A 21108-nucleotide genomic window follows, 5' to 3' on the forward strand; every position below is an offset into this window, starting at 1 on the left:
GGAACAGAGGCCTAATTAAGACCTACTTAAAGGCTGATTAGACTGCTCATGTTCAAGGAGAGCAGAGCAACGCTGGGAATAAGGAGGTGTTCACTAACACATTTCTGAGAAGGGTACCAAGCTAATGTGAATTTTAAAAAAGTATTTTTTATATATACTGTATGTAGGCACCATCTTGTGACAGTTCAGTGTTCCGATGGGAAACTTTTGGACTTGGCATTTGTGTGGATGTTACTTAGACATGTACCAGCCACCTAGACCAGACTAGGCACCCCCACCCCACAGCAATGACACTCTTTGTTGCATGAAAACATGAAAAATAGGAAGAACAGCACAAGGTTTTGACCTGTCTTCCAAATTCACTAGATCCCAAACTAATCAAGTATCTGTGAGATGATCCACAGTGACCCCTCCCCTCAATCCACAGGACAGGACAAGGGAGACATACACAACATAAGGAAGGTGGTCATAATGTTACACCTGATTGGTTTATTTTTACAGTAAATAACAGAAAACAGATTCAGGAATTAATACAGGTTTATTATGAAAAACATCCAACATTTTGAATTGAATATCTCATATTTCAGATTCCTCTGAGAGGACAAGCTCAACCCTAAAACAAGAGAGAAACGCACACAGGGAGGAGAAAGAGTGTACACAAGCCACTAAATATCACAGAGATGTTCTAACGTATAAATAACTTAAACAAATAAGAAGGTTAACAGTAAAGGTAAAAAAAAAAAAAAAAAAAAAAGAGAGAAGAGAAAATGTTTGTGGTTCATGGTTTGCCTTAATGCCTGCATTAAGAAAACTGTAGGTTGGACTCCATCATGGGTTTAATTTTACTCTGGGTGGGGACAGGGTGGTCACTCTCTAAACACAACCTTAAAATTGGACTTAAAATTAACACGCCGTCCCTCTTTACTGTTTTGTAACCTCAGCACACGGTTTAAAGACATAATTTCCCATATTTATTACAATAATGCTAAACAGCTTAGCACATAGTCCAGCTGTGATACAGATGTGATCAATTAACTCATGACTTACAAGTTTACAGAAACAAAATGAAAAACTGTGCAACTCAGACTAAACCATCCCAGCCACGCTGCTTCGGATTTCTCGTTTTGCCTCTTATTGTACTGGTTCCAGTGCTCTGTCAGTTTGCTACTAAAACAGTAACCGAAAATGTCCTTTATGCCATCGTCTACACCGAGCAACTTGGAGATTTCAGTTCTGCTAATATAAACATTTTTGCACAGTGGAAACGTCACCAACCACAGTTCATGTAAAACTTCAGATTCCCTCCATCCGTTCACCTCATGCAAGGCCTACTTCTCCCAACTTATCTCACCAGCTGAGCTCTTCAACGTAACAAAAACCGACATAAATCCACCACTTATCACAGTGCAGATGCTCTCAGACAGAAACGCCGTGAGCAAGTTAAACACTGAGGCAGCTGACTTTGCAGAGTTTGAGGACTCAATCTCTCAATCTCTGCCAATGTTAATTTCCTGACCTTAGGTTAACCAAATTAAAAAGCCTTTTAAAAATGAAACTTCTTTAAGTGTGTCTCCTTGTTGTAGTTTTCATTCAATTTTCACTTTTTATTTATTTTTTTAATTTTCACTATCATTTATTAAAATATCTTGTAAAATGTTACAAACACATGGCTATCAATGTACAAAAAATAATAATAATAATAATGTAGACCTAAAAATCTTAATAAGTCAGGCTGAGAAGAAAAGGTTATAATCATTATAATAAAACCGTTGAGTGCAAAAAGAATGAAAAAAAAGGTTAAATGAGAAACACACTGGAAAATTATTTAAGCTTCTAATTGCAAAATATATATATATATAAAAAACATTAACCCAGCCTGATGACAGGGCTCGAGTCAATCCGTGTTCAATGCATTTGAACCAGGAAGTAAATAACAAATAACATTAATAAAAGAACAACATGAAAGAAAAAAGCAACAAAAAGTCCTCAAACCTCCCAAATTTCTGGAGACATTTTGTACTTTTCAACTTTTACATAAAATAGCCTACTGCTGCTGGTTCGTAACGAAGCAGAAAAAGACGGACAAAAAAAAAAAAAAAAAAAAAGAGTACGTACACAGAATATAAAAAGTAAACATCATGACTTTCACACAAACAAAATAATAAGATAACAGAACAAACAAAACATACCGTTTCATTACACTAGTGCTGTAACAGGACAGGGAATAGAAGGCTGCAACTTTTTATTACAGTCCTTTAATGGCAGTCATTTCATGATAAGGAATATCTGGGTGGTCGTCATGTCAGTCTGGTGTGAGATGATAAAATATTAATATTGATAGTAATCCAATTTCTTTTCTTTTTTAGCTTGTGATTTAAGCTGATCTCCATTTGAATCCATGTTAATGTTGCGTTTTCATCTTTTTGACAATACATTTGGAAGAAAATTGTATTTAAATTATGAAGATATTTTTCTTAACCCCTCAAGGAAGATGTCCAAATTTGGAGATGCATTGTTTCCCGTTGATGTTTAGTTGCTCTGAAATGTGCACACTTTTTTTTTTTTTTTTTCATCTAAAGGTCACACCTGAGCTGATTACTTTCAGAGTCACAACGAGAGACTCTGCCAGTCTCTGTTTGACATAAGGGAAACTATGAAATGTGGAAATGCCCCATCAGGACACAGATGCTTTGTGCCATTTCGAGCACGCTGCTGTTTGGGTTTTCGCTGAGAGCCCACCTGATGACTTTGAATCGCCCAGTTATTCCTCATCAAAGCGCCGCACAGAGTGCTCTGATGATAGATTGGCTGCATGGGGGAGCGACAAAGAACGTAGCCTGTGTTTGGTTTCATGCATGGAAAACAAAAAATAAAAAGAGAGACTGATTGTATCACATAGTGCAAAACCCCTCGGAAGACATCTGAATCGCCCCTCCCTCCCTCCCATTCCCACAAAAACATAATTTCCTCCAAAGATTTTGTAGCAGTTTGCTTTGTTAATTATCCCGCCTTCAGGTTTTTTTTTTGTTTGTTTTTTTGCTACATAACCTGTGATTCTGTCGTCACCAGTATCTCATCAAAGCAGCGTTTTTGAGAGATAACTAAAAATATAATACAGCAAACACTTTTTTAGTCCTACAGCCTGGCAAAAAAAAAAAAAAAAAAAAAAGTCTTTTTAAAAGCAACTAAAGTTTCCCTCTTGGTTTATTTCCCTCCCCTTCCCCTCTCCTCTCCAGCAAAAGTGAACTTTGGTCTCAGAAAACAGCAGGTTTTAGGAAGTGAGCTGGGTATAGTGGGAGTTAACAAGGGCATGTTAACAAATGTGAAGTGTTGCGCAACACTGAACAATGGAGAATTCTTACTTAAACCCGTCAACACCTCACTTTTGATGCACGCTCTACTGGTAAGCCCTGACCGTGACCCTGAGCCGCCATGATCTCTCTTCTCCGCTCATCCTCCTCCGACTCCAACTCCTCCTCTCCCTGTTAATGACATCTATACCTCTGTACCACCCATCTCCCTCTATTTTCAACACCTTGTATTAATAGAAAATATATTTTGGTACTTGAAACCACCCCCATCCATCAAATCCTTTTAGACCTGGACAAAAAATATCAAAGCTTTTAAAATTTGAATGACGTGATCTATACTTTATATATATATATATATATATATATATATATAAATATATAAATTGTATGTCAAACTGTTTTGGCTCAAAAAAGGCATCTTCGACATTTACAAAAAAAAATGAAATAAAAATAAAAATAAAATGCTCATGCTCCTTCCTCTGGTTTTAAATAAACGCGTCTACTTTTTGTCCAGGTCTCATGTTTCCTTTATCCTTCTTTTCTGGGCCGTTCCTTCACTTTCAAATCAATCAAACTAGGAAGTTTATTTTCCGTTACATTCAAATATTGGCAGAAGTTTGTTACGTGAGAATGACCAAATTAAACCTATCAGGAAGTGGTGGTGAACAGCCAGCCTACAAAAGCATGTGACTCCTCCTTTGATTGTGTTGAAAGTGAGCAGGCTACCGGCCCCTGGTTTTTCTACTCTTCCTCCTTCGGTGACTTCTTCATCCTACTCCTCCTCAGCGCATCTTGTGTTCCACGTCAGCGTTGGCCATGTTTGAGCCAGGGCTGGGGTCCTGCTGTCGTCTGGACTGGGGAGAGACAGAGATGGAAGGATGAAAGGGGAGAGAGGATGAGGAGAGATGGAGGAAGAGAGAGATGATAGCAGGAAAAAGATCAGAGAGAAAAAGACACTAAATTAAGTACAGATTTCAAATCCTTAATTTTGTTATTAAGCTAGGGGATATATGTGAGTGTGTTTAACATAAACTACATGTCCACGCAGCTTTATCAGCATCAGTGTGAGTGAGGTGTGAGGTGTGTGGTCTTGAATGCTTTTTAATGGTATACTGCACATACATGAACAAATGATGTTTAAACAATAAACAAGCAGAATCTTTGTAGGTTAGCATTTAAAATAGTCTGAATGTACTGATGTGGATTTAAAATCTAATGCATTGATATCATTAGAAATAAAAGTTGCATTAAATAGAGAAATATATTTTATTTATTCAGAGAGAAAAATGTTAATTTTCTACCTAGATATCCTGGCCTGTGGTGGTCATATTAAGACTATTCCATTTTCTTTTTATTAAAATTTAAGCATCTGGAATTTATAAATTGCAAAACATTAATATACATCCTCTAATACAGGGGCCCTCAATGTTTTTCAGGCCAAGAACAGCCCAAACTGTTGGAGAGATTAAGTAGGTGCTATATGTGTTCTTTATTAAGGCTGGTCTAGTGCTATTTATAAGTATATATTATTGTCATCATTAAAATATGTTGGATTCACGTTAATGTGTATTTAAAGAAATTTTAATTTGTGGAAAAAAATGTCCTGCAGTGCCTCCATTGAAGACATATGCTCTAATATTTAAGCAATTTTACCTGTATAATTGTTTGTAGATGTAATTATTATTACTTAGTTCTACTGAGCCATTTCTAGTTGTGCATAAACTAATGGGGAGAAATTATTATAGTTAATTACTTATAATACTGCTTTGGAGCATATCCACCAAATTAGTTAAAGGTTTTGGTCTTATATATTATATCTGTATACTGCCTTAAACCGTTTATTAAATGTCATTTTTAATCTACATAAATGTGAAAATAACTGTACAGTGGTTTGATTCCCACTAAATTTAATTGCAATGCTCCAAAGTGTCACTAGAGGGAGGAATAGAGCTTCACAACCACACGCCTCCGTGCCACTGTTAATGCACTTCACTGATGTTGGTATTTTAGTGAAGTTAGCTGGCAGACGGACAGACAGACAGGCAAAGAGGCAGACGGACCGACAGACAAACTGGCTGACATGCAGGCTGCCTGAGATAGATAAACACACACACAAACAAAGTGGATCACCAGGTCAATAGAAGCCAAGAGTATGAGAAGACTTTTAAAAATATGTCATGACTGGGTTGAGCGCGAGTGTGTTTGTGATGCCGTGGCATGACCTTCTGCCGCTGTGTAAAAAGAAAAAAAAGGGAAAAAGAAATACCTGTGGTTACGTGTTTACACTTATGTGATAGCTGAGGGAATGCGGCTCGGGGGTCGGGTCAGGGCGGAGCGATAGGTGAGAAAGTCCGAGGAGAGGTGAAGCAGAGAGCAGAGCAGACAGAAATGCAGACAGAGATAGTAAAGGGGTTGCTTAGCTCAAGAGGAATGTAGTTTGTGTCATCTCAGTGACTCACCATAATAGCAACATACACGCAGTCACATGCACACGCACATACAGTATGTCATACTACCATTTTGACTCTTCACAGCCAGACTGACTCCAGTTACTGTCGGTCTCCTCTGCAAAGCTTGCTGTTGTTTTGTCGCAACTGCGGCTATCAAATATTCATGCGCGGGCTCAAAAGGAAACTCTTCCACTGTTAATTGTTGCACACAACGCAATCTGCTGGTCTCGGTAGAAATGCGATCACAATCGTAGTGCAGCGCGTTCACAGATGTACGCATTAAAAAAAAAAAAAGTAGAGAACTCTGAGACCTTTTTCAGGTGGCAATCTTACCTGAATCTTAACTAAGTGTGTTTTTTTTTATTGTTTTTCCTAAGAAAAAATGTGAAATAAGCCTGCGCCAAATGACACAGAAAAGACCAGCTCATGAGCTTAGTGATGCAATAAGTAGAGCAAATATTGGTTGGCAGAAACATGTTAGCCTGCTAGCCACAGCTCAACTTGAGCTCAGATGTGCGACTACGTCGCCATCACCACATAAAGGCTGCCATGACGACTCGTCTTTGCCGTAGCATTATCAACTCCCAACAGAGCAACTTCAGAGAAATTTCGCAACATTTTGCAGGCAGGTGGAATTTAAACTAGACTAGACACATGTCTCAAAATAATGCTAAAATTGTCAGACCTGCAAATAGACGGGCCCCACAGCTTTAGCTATCGTTTGCTTTAGTTTAGTCATTTGCTGCTTACAAACTGTAAAACATCGGCAGTGAATGTTCAAAAACCCTGTCGCAGAATGTGGGAACCTGCAGAATTAGCAATTCAGAAAACAATTTGCATCTTTTAGGATGCCACTTTTTTCCGCCATGTTCACATTTAAATGTTTTCAGATGAGCTTTTCAACGCATTTCCATTAAATCATCCACAAAAACAACAACTTAAAACGTGTTTTCTTATCATCGACCGTGCAACTTTTTGCCCCTCACCTCCGGGCCTGTTTGACTATTTATAAAGCCTAAAATATAACGTGTCATCTAATTCGGTGTTAAACATTTTCAGCCAAGTTATTTTGAACTAATTACTATATACTGCCCGCTCCACTGTCAGGTGTTTTTATAAAAAAAACTATCTGAAGACGGGTCAAATTTGAAGCGGGAACAGTCGTGTGCAACAATTGTTACCGAAGTGTCGCGAACGCAGCCGTTAATGAAGTGATTAATTGCGCCTGTGTCTGACAACTCTAAATGTCTGCTGCGAGGGGAGCCTATTCAGTTTCACTCCGCATTGTGTGTGTGTGCACCGCCTCGGAAAGCCATTCCGACGGCGAACACGGACAACGTTTATATCTGACACAGAGAGCCTGAGTAAGTGTTTGTCTTTGTAGAGGGGAGTGCTCTCTGCTAATCATAAGGGCAGAAGAGCTTTCTGTATTGATCCACGCGCAGATGGAAGCCTGCCGGGCTGCTATAGGCTGCTTAACCACAACTCAATACCGGTGAAGAGTGTGTGTGTGTGTGTGTGTGTGTGTGTGTGTGTGTGTGTGTGTGTGTGTGTCTTGACGAACTTGGAGCAGATTTGCTGCATACGCTCCTGTTCAGTGTCAGTGTATTTGTGAATTTGTGTGTGTGTGTAAGTCAAAGCAGGGGGTCTGATGGCGATCAATACTAATGATATATTAATGCTTTCAGTGCCAGCTCATCATTCACCACCAAATCTGTTTCTGCTGAGCATTTGGACTGTGTGTGTACGTGTGTGTATGTGTGTGTTTGTGTGTGTGGAGGTGAAAGGTGTTTCTTCTCAATCTATTGCCTCTCCATCCATCATTTTGACAGGTGCCTCCTGACCTTGAATGTCAGAAATATCTCCGGTTTTGGATAAAAATAAATAATGAAAATAAAATATTAATAAAACAAAAAAAAAAAAAAAAAAAAACGACCAGGAAATTAAGGTGGCTTTAAATTCACCGAGCACCCACATGAATAATATGACCTCAAGCTGCCGTCTGTAATAATAATGAAAACTCCTTGACCCGGCAGAGTATACACTAAACCTCCTCAATATTTTTTAATATCTCACCACCACTTTGAATTGTGACATTTACATCAGCGACGCCTTTAACTTAACAGTGTTAGTTTATGATAAAGACTATAAACCACTATCATACAACAGAATTCAAATAGGCTGGGAGAATAAAAAGCAAGTATAGCTTGAACGTGCGTTTAGTGCATAAACACTCGTTGCACGTCGTTTGTGCCTCTAAATTTCCACCCATGCACAATTTACAAACGCACCGGTAGTAGTCCAGGTTTTTATGTCACTGGTTCATCTTTGTTTTTTAATAAACAAATTTTATGGACAAGTTGTGATAAGACTTAATACATTTTTAATTGTCTTAATTTCCCCAGAATTGAATTATCAACTTTTAATACTTTTCAAGACCCGACAGATACCCTGCCCAGTAATATCTGGAATGACACAACTTCCCCAACAGTATTTTTTATGATATAATAATATATTACAAAATGTAATATAGATTTAACATTTAATATATTACTTTTTGTTCTTCATGTGGCTTGAAAATATCTAAAAATTTCAAAATGCCGCTTCTCCACTTCAGCCACCGATAAATCATATCTTGTGATATCCACTTGATATGTAAACCATGCAGAAATAAGGCTCAAATATCACTAAACCACAGCCCCCAGTATGAACACGGTGCCTCCTTTTCCCCATGGCCCCACGGTTCTTAACTCTTTCACTGCCCCTTTTTCTGTTTCTTAATGTGTGACTAATCAATTCCTAATTCAAGTACACGTTTCACAAATGCAGACTGTAAATAAAGGTGGAGTCATTTCACATTTATCAAACTTTACAGAAACACAAAATTACTGAAAAACGCGCAGCCCTTTCTGCCTTTTCCCAACATCTCAGAGAGTAAGTGCCTCCGAATAAGTAACAGCACAGCTCATAAGAGATAAGTAAATCGCCAGCTAAGAGGACGCAGAGCGTTGCACAGAAAGAGAGACAGATGTAGAGGTGGAGTTCAGACCACAGAAATGCAGAGGCTGAATCTGTGCAGCTATTCAGCAACACTCGTCAGTCACACCCAAAGACGGGAAAAAAAAAGAAGCAGCTCAGAGCAGATTTGCAGGATCCCACTGCTGTTTGTGTCGACACTAAAATATGGACCTTAAATGATTATAGTGTTATGAAACGGGTATTGCAGTGGCTTGTCTATTATTTACGGTATATTTAAATAGATGCAACAGTATTTCTGATGCTAATTTTCCCAATTTTCTTCAAATACCGACTCGTTGCGCACTCATCTCATCCTCTGTTGCAAACCAACGCTGCATGACACAGATACAGCCGCAGTCTTTAAAGCATCTGTTTAGACACTTCTATAAAAATGTCTGCGTTTTACAGCAGAACAGAGTCTCACTTTACAGTCATATGTTTAATATGCATTCATTATACAAAATTTATTGGGATATTTATTGTATATTTCAGAAATGTTGGCTTTTAGTCTTTTAGTCCTCTGTAATTTCAGAGAGGAAACACGATCAGGGAATAAAATGAAGCTACTGTGAGTCAGTAAAAGCCCACTAATAACTTTATCGTACTTCGTTACGAGGGCAGACGTGCACAGATGCTCGTACATTCTTCTGTCGTGAAATCAATTAATCTGAATCTCAATGTATGTCCTCTTAACCTTGTTGCTTGTTCTCGTACAACGGCAATAAAGGCTTATCTGAAATAAGAACAGCCTACTTAAATATACTCATTGGTAAAAAAAGACACAAAACTGTCTTGGCCCTGCAGATCAGGCACTCATCACAAAGGTCACGGAGTTGGTGCCAAAAACAAAAGAGTGAGTTGAGTTAAAGTTGTCTCCGAAGCAAATCGGTATATTTGTTCTGTGAGTGTTCCTGTTTCTTTATACACTGCAGGCCTGCACATGTCATGTCAAACTCTTAATGAATAAGGCAAATACCCTTATACGTCTCCTTGTGTTTAGATGACAGGCTTTATCCCGCTCTCATGCGGGTTAATTAAGTGGTCATAGATTACATTTTCATAAAAACAGTCTGACACATATGAAATGGGTCATTTGAAATGATATCTACCATATCTGCGGCTCCTTCTGGCTCTACAGCGGTTTACAGCTGCTTGTGTTTTTGCGGTCTCTCCTTTAACTCAAGTCTTATTGTGCAGTTTCACCACCTATCAGTGTTTTTAATTTGAGCTCCTCAGCACCTGTGTGCAGACAGCCAGGTTAACTACCTGGTTAACGTTGTGTAGCATACAGATATTTCCCTCAGACGACTTCAAACGTTAAAGCTGTTGCTGGTTTACGTCCCTAAAGCCCTACAGTCAAATAGCAAAAGCGGGAGGTGGCAACGAAATAATACTTTGGCTCATTTTGTGAGAAAGAAAGTTTAAAATAGCAAATAGTTGCTTTACGTTGCACAGAAAAGAGGGTAGCGATCTGTATGCTAAGCTAGGCTAGCACAAGCTAACCAAGGGCTTCGCAAACAGACATGAGAAATGAAGCCTTAAATTGTCTCTTTTATCTCTACTCAGGGAATCCAATATTTCCCAGAATGATAATCTATTTTAGTAACTTGACCTTCGTGTAAACTCTCAAACAGAACTAATACTTGACTGTGTTTACGGACCGGAAACCTTCTGGCGGATGTTAGAGGGCGTTTCAGACGTACGAGAGCAGAACACAGCTTCAATCGGGACACAGTCTCTATGTGACTTTTAGCACCAAATCTAATGCCTTTTTATACGCCGTGCTTTAGTGGATAGTGATATGGTACTTATATTGATTCAGCAGAAGACACAAGGTTTTATTTTTCTCTCAGGGCCTCGGGGAAGAAACATGAGACCAGTCAGATGAAAGCCGACTGATAAATGGTTCTCTTTCTTCCTTTCTCTTGCCGTGTGTGTCTTTGTGCAAACTAGCCGGTCACACTAATGGTTTCATCTTTGGCTCATTCTATCTCCCGTGCCACACAAGCATTAAACAAGCGTATTTGGAAATAAAAAAAATAAAATAAATAATTAGCAGTGCATGCACAACCATCCATGGACAAATAAAGACACACAGTGAAAAAAGAAAAGAAAAGAAAACAAAACAAAAAAAAACGGGGACGCACACACATGAATGAAACGGTCGGACGGACGCACATGCACATGCACACACGCACACACAGGGGTGGTTTAGTGCATGATAGTGTGATAGATGGTGAGAAATGAAGGACACAGACCCTGTTCTTTTCTGCTGGCTGTCTGTCTGTGTGTCATCAGTCCCAGATTTTAGAAACCACAGGGTCCTAAAAAATAAACAATTTGGGGTTCATTCGGAGGGCGTCAACTTAGGAAGGATGTCACTGATCTCCCCAAAGCCGTACTGGGAAAGTGAGTTTTTGTCACAAGTAATTAGATGCATTTTGGGACAGACTCACAATTCAAACCTGGAGCACAAAATATAAGAACAAATACATTTGGTAATAATTAATTCGGGAATTATTGTATATTATAATTAATTTTTTCCAAGTCTTTTTCAATGAGTAAACTACTTTCCCTTCTGAGGCTTTCAGGACACCTGACAAAACTGAATCAGTCATTCAAATAGTTCATTAATACCAAGTCAAATCAATCATCAGATTAGATTTACTGTCAAACTGATCATGCACTAAACCTACGAGTCAATCTGTAGAAATACTAATGAAGCAGTAAAACAAAAAAATTAAAGCACACAAGCACACGTCACACAACCCTAAGCCCCGCCCCCAACCAAGGAAAGATTTGATGATCTATCTTTAACAGTTTAGGATATGAATAGATGATCAGTGTCTCAAAGCATTTACAAGAAATCTTTGTAGATGTTGAGACCCTGATCACAAGCTAATGCTATTTAATTTTCTAAACTGAATTGCAAGCAAGAAACCGAAAAACTGTAAGCAAAGCTGTAAGGATGCTGATGTAAAGTATTGCAAAGCCAGTCCATAAAGTAAATACAAGATAAATAAATACAACATCGATCATTTGTAATAGTCTGTATATAAAAGGCACAGTGAACTCACCCATTGGCTTTTTGTTCATTTATTTTTTCTTTATTGGACAACTAGAAGGAGCTAGGGTGGAGCTGCATAATTATTTAAAAAGAAACTCTACCACAATATAACAAACTTTCACAGGGGATGTTTATTTTTTTTGATTGGACTGGAGGTAGAAAGATTTTTGGAGTTTGCACGCATTTAAGGACCATCAAAGGAATTGCGCTCTTGGCTTTCTTTTATATACACAGTCTAAACGTGATTGTGCAGATGAGCTGGGACGTTGTTTGCCTTCGCTTCTCATTTGCGAACTAGGTGCTCTGTAATTGTTAAATATTCTTAGCGAGCTCAGGGCGTATCTAGCACTCCGCTGAATCATCCGTGACGGCCGTGGTTACAGGTGGAAGAGATTATGTTTGAGATTACACCCACCAGTAATGATTGTTGTGGTTAGAGGTGTAACATACAGCTCCATCATGTCTCCGTTTATCATGAATTTACATATCGCCGCTTCACGGAAACTGTTTTCTGCACCAACTTTTTAGGACTGGCTTTGCAAAGCTAAAACAATACGCCTCGAGATGTCAGACCAATATCCAATAACAAACAGGGCCCTTTCCCCTCTCACCTCTAGGTCCTCTCTATGTGATCTGTCTCTGTCCTCAAAGTCTCTGGTTCTGCGCCGCGCCTCTTCAAACGCCGCTTGAGCCAAAGCGTCCTCGTGCTGCACGCACACAGAGTAAAAGTGTGTTTAGCTTCACGGTTTGGACCAGGAGTAAAACGAGGGGAGATGAAGAAAATGTTTGTGAGAAAACACGTGGTACCTGCGCCCTCTCGTCGTCATACTCCAGCATTCCCATCCCGTCCAGCCTCTGTAGGTCAATCCAGCCTCTCCAGATCACACACACCCCGTTCAAGATCATAGGCGCCTTTAAATGGACCTGTAAGGAGAGATGAATAAAGAGGGAGAGAGGAAAAATAGTGTTTAATGTCCTTTACTACTGCGACACGTTTGAAATGAAGCACCTTGCATTGCACGTGTGTTGAGCCCTTTTAGTAATGAAAGCATCTCATAGTCTTCGGCTGAAAATTGTTTGCAGATTTGGGAGAACGGGGAGTCGAAAAATGACGAAGGAGTCCAACATGAAGTTCCAAAAATAGTGTCTCAAATTGCGACTTGAGTCAGAAGCAGAATCATTACTGGCCAAATGTACAAGGGAATTTTACCTGGTGTATCAGCACCACATAACATTAAATAAAAGTTGAGCAAGAAAGAAGAAAAAACAATATATACAATTTAGAAAGATAAAAATATACATGTGACGCACTGAACCGAATAAATACAGGCAAGAAATGCTATGTTGCCGTGGATGGTGCATGCAGAAATAACTGGTGTGTGCTACTGTTTTAAGGTCTGGGTCTGAGATGGACTGTTCAGGACCTGGGACCTGGCCCTGGAAAAAAAAAACTATTCAGGTGTCTGGTGGTTTTGGTCCTGATGGACCTGAACCTACGACCCGACGGGAGTGATACAAGTTTAGAGAAGAAACAAACAACGCAGCACAAAAATGGTTCTCGCCTCCATAGCTAAATTTCCCCCATTCACGACAACAGGGGGTGAATTTTATATAATTCATCCATTTAAATTATATCAAGGCTTTAAAGTTTTGCATAATTAAAGCCATGGATACTGTGACTGACAGACGTCAGCTTGATGTCTGCTCCTTCTAATTCCTGATTTTTTTTTTTTTTTTGTGGAAGCTAGGAGCAGCTAAGATGGCGTCGGCCGGTACCACCCACGTTGAGCTTTAAAACCACAAATTTTGTCTGTGGGTGAAATGTGATGGGCTCTGTGGAATAGGGCCACCGTGAAAACAAAGTTATGAATAAGTATAATAAATTTTATTGCACTTATTTCTAAGAGATATTGCTTTTATTAAATAAAAGAATAATATTAACATCTGATGCTTTTTTTTTTTTTTTTGAATAATACAGGGATCTATTCTCTGCTCCTCATGACTTCAGACTTTGGCATTTACCAGACTTAAGCCTTAGGGTAGAAGCTTCAGTTCAACGTGGCTTTAAATTTCATGCAAAATGACTATCCGTAAATCAGAACCCATCAGCTGTTTCTCCAGAATAACAAGACGCTCTGTGTTTGGGAGATAGAGGCGTCTCCTCTTGTCCTCGCTGCGAAACAGAAAACATCAAAAACCTCTTTGGTACAATTAAATGAAACACATCAATAGACGCTCATTTATACATGAATGAATCAAGACAAATATGCAATCGCATTAGGATAAGTTAAGCCCGGATGAAGAGAAGTACAATCATGTGTTTCAAAATCTATTCTTCTTTGTGTCGTTTTTTTTTTTCCTTTGCGCGTTTTAATTTTTATGGACGTTGCCCAGAGTCTGCGTCACATTCAATGGTCTTATTCACAACATGGCAGCAGTACAATATGACTTTATCCCATGCAGCTTTCTTCATTCATTGAAAATAAATGCCACATAGCTCCAGGTCCCATGTATCTCCAGTTAGCTCTGATAATAAAAAAAGACAAGTGGAGAACAAGTTGGCGTAAGGTACAATGAGCTGTCCTTGTCTGTCCTGCGTGACTGCGTGTTTTGTCTGTTTTTTTTTGATGACAAACAGGAGGACAGTATGGGAAGTACCTGTGATAATAACCGTGAGAAGGTCACGCTTTTTTCAGCCCCTGTGACTCAGACATGAAAACTAAATGTGAGAGCATATTTTCATGAAGCGAGGGATCACAGAACCACCTCTCGTGAAGCTTGTAGTGAATTCCAAGCTGCTATAAACGTACTTATTTCTTACTAGTAGGAGGAAATAATGATGTTTCACTTCAGGTGGGAGAGCTCAAATGTTCATATACAGCAAGATGTGCCTCTGCTGTTAAAGTCAACCTTCTCCAAAACAAAAACCTGCTTTATCTAATCCTTTTGGCTACCAAGAGCCTGCACCAATATGCTGTTAATGCAAAGACATTATCTCCTCGTAAAATAGCTGTTTAATTACGCATGCAGCCGCTGTGGGGAAACATCTGGAGTTGTATTTGTGTCACGGTTTATTTCAAGTCCAATATCTCCGTTTTTGTCACAAAGGCAACGCTCCACTTTGTTCAGGCAAGTGGTGTGCTATGGGCTCACTTTGTTCACTACTTTATTAATTTCAAAGCTGCTATAGTTAATATTCTCATGCTCGTGGTGGGAAACATGACTGCTTGGATTTCAAAAGGGTCACTCATTGTGAAAAAGCTACAGCGGTTCTGTAGTTCCTGTTTAGCATCATTGAGTGCACCGGTTTGGTTTCACAACCCATAATGTTTCTCATTCTGTGCACAATACTCGCATAGCGGCAATCAGAGCAGGCACCAGATTGTAGCAAAAAAAATCCTCCAAGAGAAAGACCACCGGGTGAGAATCCAACGTAGATAGCTATTGCTTAAAAAAGCCAGTGGAGTAGAGACTACTGAGAATGGAGAACAGAGAATGGAGTTGTACATTGAGTTGTTTGTTTGCTAACAACTTGATAGATTTCTTTCTTTCTTTTTTCTGATGCCACACCGGCTTAAGAAATACACGCTTATAATGAAACACAATCAGACAAAGACGCAAAACACAAACCGTCTTAATTAAACGAAGCATTTGTACAAACTCTCTAACTTTTCAGAGCTTGTCCTTCAATCAGTTGTGATTAAAGACTTCGCTACGTGCATCACAAGCAACGCGAAGTGAATACGCTGAAATCTTATTTGGCGTTTTCTTTGTTTCTTCTCCTCATCTCGTGGTCTTCCTCTTTCTCACGGCACTGATTTCCATAAGGAAGCGACGACAAGACACTGAAACAGACGCCGTGATGTGCTTTTCCCAGGGTAGAAAGTATTTAGGTTGGTATTTTTATACGAGTAAACAAGTGTTTAGGAATAAATTAAGAAAATCAAACACGCACACACACACAAACGCTCAGATGACTAGATCTTTCTGTGTGACACTGGGCGAACTCCAAGTTCCTGCATTTTTATTCAGGCTATTTTTGGACAGCCTCTCACAGGACCTCTTTTTACCACAGCTACCCACACTGCACCGGGGTTGCAGGGGAGACCGCACCCCAAGAGACTGTGGTTTTTTTGTGTTTATTCGAGTGAATGTTTTTCTGTGTGTGTGTGTGTGTGTGTGTGTGTGTGTGTGTGTGTGTGTGTGTGTTTGTGTGTGTGTGTGTAGAAGCAAGAGGGAGCAGGAGAAATGGCTTCCACATCTGTGGGGCTGCATGGTGCTTTTAAAAGAAAGCTTCATTTGCCCCGACAAGGAAAATGTGTGTGTGTCTGTGTGTGTGACTATTTGTGTGTGTCTGTGTGTGAGGGGAAAATATGTAGAAATGGCCCAACCACAGACTTCCTCTGAGAGAGAACCATGTCAACCCCCACATCCATTTACTAAGAGACACACGTGAAGAGACGGGAACACACTGCAGCACACTGAATAAGAAAAACAAGCAGAGCGAGAACCACTGGAAATAAAAAAAGACTTTTTATTTTGGACATAAATCACCTGTAGATCAACGTTGCACATACTACACTTGAGAAAAAGTAAAATTCATATTTCCACCGTGTCCCTGAACGCTACATCATCAATGAAAGTGAATGTATTTCAGGTTAAAATGTCTGTAAAGGTCCTCAGTCATCCAGGGAACGGGAAATAAAAAGTAGTTTTTTTGGTTATAACGGACAGGTGGGGAGTTGGGGTTTCATAGACACGTTTGTGGGTGTCGTCCCACCTGAAACTCGCCAACTAGGATCTATCTCAGGTTGAACTTTAAACAAGAGGGAAGGATTAGCATTATACTTGACTAAATCCATATTTTATGGGGGGCTTTCATTATTTGAACTACTGTTTTTAGCTTAATTCATTCCCACACTTTAACAAGACATGCATTAATTTTATTTCTACTTAGCGTGACACTCATTGCGGTTTATCTCTAAACCGTAAAACTCTTTTTTTATATTTATTTTGTATAAACTTGAATTAAGTCTGCTCCGTTTTTACTGTAGTCTGAGTGTTTTCTGTTGCTTTGCTTTGACAGAAATAAATAAAATCAACAAGCCGCTCACAGACTTGCTGGATCTGAGAGAAGGAGAACCGAAGCCGTTCTGTACGTCCGGGGGGATCCAGCGCTTCACGTGATGACACAACGTTACTTCCTGTAATTAATCACACATTTGAGCCGTCTGCCGGGCGTGTGATCCAGCGTTACACCATTTTGTCCTGCTCTATTTGTTTATGTCGCATTTTTTTGTGGTGAGTCTTCTGCGTCACATGTTCTATGACAGACGCGGCGGGAACATTGTGAAACATCATACCTAAAGTTCTGGGTGATTACTTGACTCCAACTGTCCTCATATGTGTTCAGTATTTATATCTTGATGAAGTCACCAATGTGTGAAAAAATAGCAAAAATTGCTAATTGCTAACCTTTGCAACCACTAGATGGCAGGCTAAAGCGAATTAGGACAGTGGGTTTAAATGAAAAACTTGACGTCCCCATATGAGGACGCAGGACGAGGTTAAGAAGTTCATTATTTCTATCTAGCTTGCTAGCTAACAAGACACCATTTTGCAGTGACGCCATTGACGACCAGTGTTGCCACAGTTACCTGACTGATTACTCCTTCAAAAAGTAAGTTAGTTACTTTACTGTTTACTTGATTTTAACTTAATCAGATTAAAAGTTCATTTTAAAATATAAATAAAATACACATTTTATAAAAAGAAATGTAAAAAAAGGCAGCATTTCCTCTACAACATAGGACTGCCCTGACCAACCTCTTCAACTCTCCCCAACTTTCCAGTTTTACACCAAAGTCAAAGACTTTTGTTTGTTTTTTTAATCCCACTGCCTCTTCAGCCTCCAATCTGTGCCTCTAACCACTACTCCAGAGCGACTTTATAGTCCTTAGCTGGCACAAACTCAAAATAGTGGCGATATTTCCAGCTATAAAACGCTCCTCTCTGTCTCCCCCCCCGCCTCTATTGTTATTTAGGTTTGTCACACTGTGTGGTATTACACGTGAGTTGTTCCGTGCTGAAAACTTGACGTCACTCCCGGAGATGCAAGAAACAGCAAAAATATATCTTTTTATTCAGGAAAATAGGAAAATTAGTAACACACAGTACCTTGGACAAGTACCTTTAATCTGATTCCTGGTTTGGAAACAGTAACGCGTTACTCGTTACTATAAAATAGTAGTCAGATTAAGGCGTAAGGCCCCATAAAAGGTTATGTGATGCGTTACTGGTATCACTGTTAACGGCATCAAGGGTTTGTTTGGATCTTTGAGGTGGACTTAGACAGATTTTAATGATCCACGAGGGAAATTACTTGGTCACAGTAGCTTTGTTGCACATAAAACAAAACACTCTTAAAAACCACAAGTAAAAAGAAGTTCAAATAAAATAAGATTAGATTAAAATTAAATAAAAGATAAGTATTTTCTAGTAAAATTGTACAAAAGTAACATTAAAAATTAACAAATTTACAAAAGTAGTTGGCAAGACAGCGTCCAAGGTGATCCAGTTGTTTGGTCAGTTCATCTCCGACGAAGATGAGCTTTGAGCTTTGAGCCCGTTATAAATCCACCTGGCTGCGCGTTTGAACCAGTCATTTTAGTGAATTATAACGGGCATAACGCTTCCTTCTGTGGTAACCCTACAACCAGACAACGCTGCTGAGTAAAGCCACGACGTATGCTGATACATTCATAGAGATTTAAGCTATTACCATACTGAAGTAGAGAGGGGCGAGAGGAGCGTGTGACGCAGATGTAGAGAGATGTGTTGGCGCGCTGCCTCTCATTCAGCCCAATGCCAACCTTCTAGTCAGCACAACTACCCACCACTGCACACACACACACACACACACAAACACACACACACGAACGAACACACCAACGGGGGCAGACCAGTGCCCACGAGGTGCGTGAACACAATGGATATCTCTGTATTCAGCCTTGTGAGTTGTGGCAGCCTCCCTCCTACGCATGCCAACATACACACACATTCAAACACAAAAACGTGCCTCTGTCAGTTAATCGTCAATCGCCATTCAACATATTCTTTTTTTTTTTTGTCTGCGTCACCTTTGTCCAGCAGCGTGTGCGAGTGTGTGTTTGTGCCGTCTAAGCTGGAGGCACCAACTGATTTAGTGCCGTAATTATGTTATTATCCAGAAGAATGTTACATCAATGACTGTCAGAGCGTCTGAGAGGCTGCGTGTGTCGATTACAAACAGTCCAACAAATCTTAGTGTGTGTGTGTGTGTGATTTAGATTAAAGATGAGCTCTAGTGACTGTCTGGGAATCCGCGAGCGCGTCTGAGTCAGCAGCCGCTCACAGACGACTCTTTCTTTTTGGTTCTTTCTTACTTCCTTTCATACTCTCTCGGACTACTTTCAAGAATTAAGTTCAGCGGAGTCAGGATCCCTGCCAGGACAATAAGACCCTCAAGTGCATATCACATTAATCACCCCTGATTCATGCTGCACCCACCGTCCCCCCTCCCTCCGCCCGCCGCCTCGGCACACATGGCGGCCTTTTCACAGCCAACAACAAAGACATAATAACTCCGCCGAACAACCAGCCGCAGACGTCACCTTGTCATCTCTGGCAGTTGGAAATGAAAGAGAAGTTGAAAGAGAGGAGACGTCGCGAAGGTGCGCTATCAGCTTTTTAAATCAAAGCCTTATTAACAGCTGAAGCGCAGAAGGCGCAGCTGTCAACGTAAATTACTTTTATGGATATGGTACATACGAGAAATAACTTGTAGGGCTGCGTGATACTGACAGGAGATGGTCTTTGCGAGTGCTGCCAGTACAATATTTACTTCAAAGTGGCAGATGTGTTCATTTATCAGAAATAAATTAATAAAAGTGAAGACATACATGGATCTTTGTCAATAAAAAGTGAGTCACATATAAAGAGGGTACTTACAACACAGTAGCTCAAATAAACACTTTGATATAGTTTCTTTTAAAAGAAACTGCCGGTATGATCTAGGAGGTTAGGAGGATTTTTGATTAATCCAATTAACGAGATGCTACGGAGGCCAGATAAACCGATCAGGCATAACATTACGACCACCTTCCTAATATTGTGTAGGTCTCCCTTATGACATCCACATGAATGCCACGTCCATAAGTTTCCCAGTAGAACATTGAATTGTCACAAGATGTTATTTACTTCTCTTGTCAGGTTTTTTTTTTAATACTGTGGTTGATCAGTGTATATGATCATAGTGACATGTAAAACATAAAATAGCTCATCTCACCCAATTGCAGTGTTTTGCACAATTACCTAATACAGTGGTTCATAACTTGTCTGATCTGAGCTCACCATCAGTTTTCACCTATTTCACCAGTCACCAGTTTTTAACCAGTATTGTGTGTGTCTCCCTAAATGGACAATATACAGGTATTAAAGTATTCCTGTACTGCCGCGCCTCCGGCATGTGGCGTTTGATTGCAACCTAAAAAAAAAAAAGATCTTTAGAATAAAGGAAAAAATGTTGATGCGTAGTATTGTCAGGTTCGAGCAGTCAGTTGAGTTCACCTCCCAATGGAATGAGAGTAACGCAGATTTCCCTCTCCAAACTAACATCACAAGCCAATCAGAGGCAGGATGGGGGCAGGTCCTGGAGAACTTGGTTGAGATCCAGCTGAAAAATGATTTGAGCTCCGGGTTGTCAAACTCAGAGATGACTGCTTCCAAAATAAAATGAAATAAAATAGCTGCTGCACATATTTTATGTTCAGCAAGCAGTGACAATATAGCAAACTTTTTTTTCTCCTCCAAGTTAACCTTTAATGTGAATGCTATGATATTGGAAGTCATACATTTCCAAGTTTTTGTTAATATTAGGATGTAAATGTTGCAATTTAGAATTAAAAAGTATATACAAGTGTGTGTGTGTGTTGGGAACCACCCAATAGATCCAGACTAAATGGATAAATATTACAGTACAATGGTGGCACAATCGGCCAAATTCCATATGAGAAACACAATAAACAACATAAATACTCACTAAATCTATCAAACTCAACTAACTAAAGGATGTTTGAACTCTTTTTTTTTCTGCTTTCTATTTATTGTTTTTACATTTCCAGTTACGACTTTAAATTTGACAAAGTAGTTTTGTTCCTGAATAAGGAAGGAAGTGATAACTAAATAGAGAGTCAGGTGTGACAGGACCAGGTGGAAATAAAGA

The 21108-nt window shown here is 39.5% G+C and overlaps 1 protein-coding gene across 4 annotated transcripts in view; it reads right to left on the reverse strand.

The window, feature by feature from the left end:
- Nucleotides 1-469: 469 nt before the first annotated feature.
- Nucleotides 470-21108, reverse strand: part of cbfb (core-binding factor subunit beta) — a 37364-nt gene continuing 16725 nt past the window's right edge. The window contains exons 4-7 of one of the 4 annotated variants that reach the window (XM_047596269.1): nt 12654-12770; nt 12458-12553; nt 11038-11103; nt 470-4160 (exon numbers count right to left, since the gene is read on the reverse strand). In XM_047596269.1, the coding sequence (XP_047452225.1) occupies nt 11074-11103; nt 12458-12553; nt 12654-12770 (243 nt within the window). In that variant the 3' untranslated portion in view covers nt 470-4160; nt 11038-11073. Of the gene's footprint in view, nt 4166-11037; nt 11104-12457; nt 12554-12653; nt 12771-21108 lie in introns of all 4 variants that reach the window. The other 3 variants (XM_047596268.1, XM_047596266.1, XM_047596267.1) reach the window with 3 other exon arrangements.

This window comes from Mugil cephalus, chromosome 10 (assembly GCF_022458985.1).
Source record: "Mugil cephalus isolate CIBA_MC_2020 chromosome 10, CIBA_Mcephalus_1.1, whole genome shotgun sequence".
Classification (NCBI taxonomy): Eukaryota; Metazoa; Chordata; class Actinopteri; order Mugiliformes; family Mugilidae; genus Mugil; species Mugil cephalus.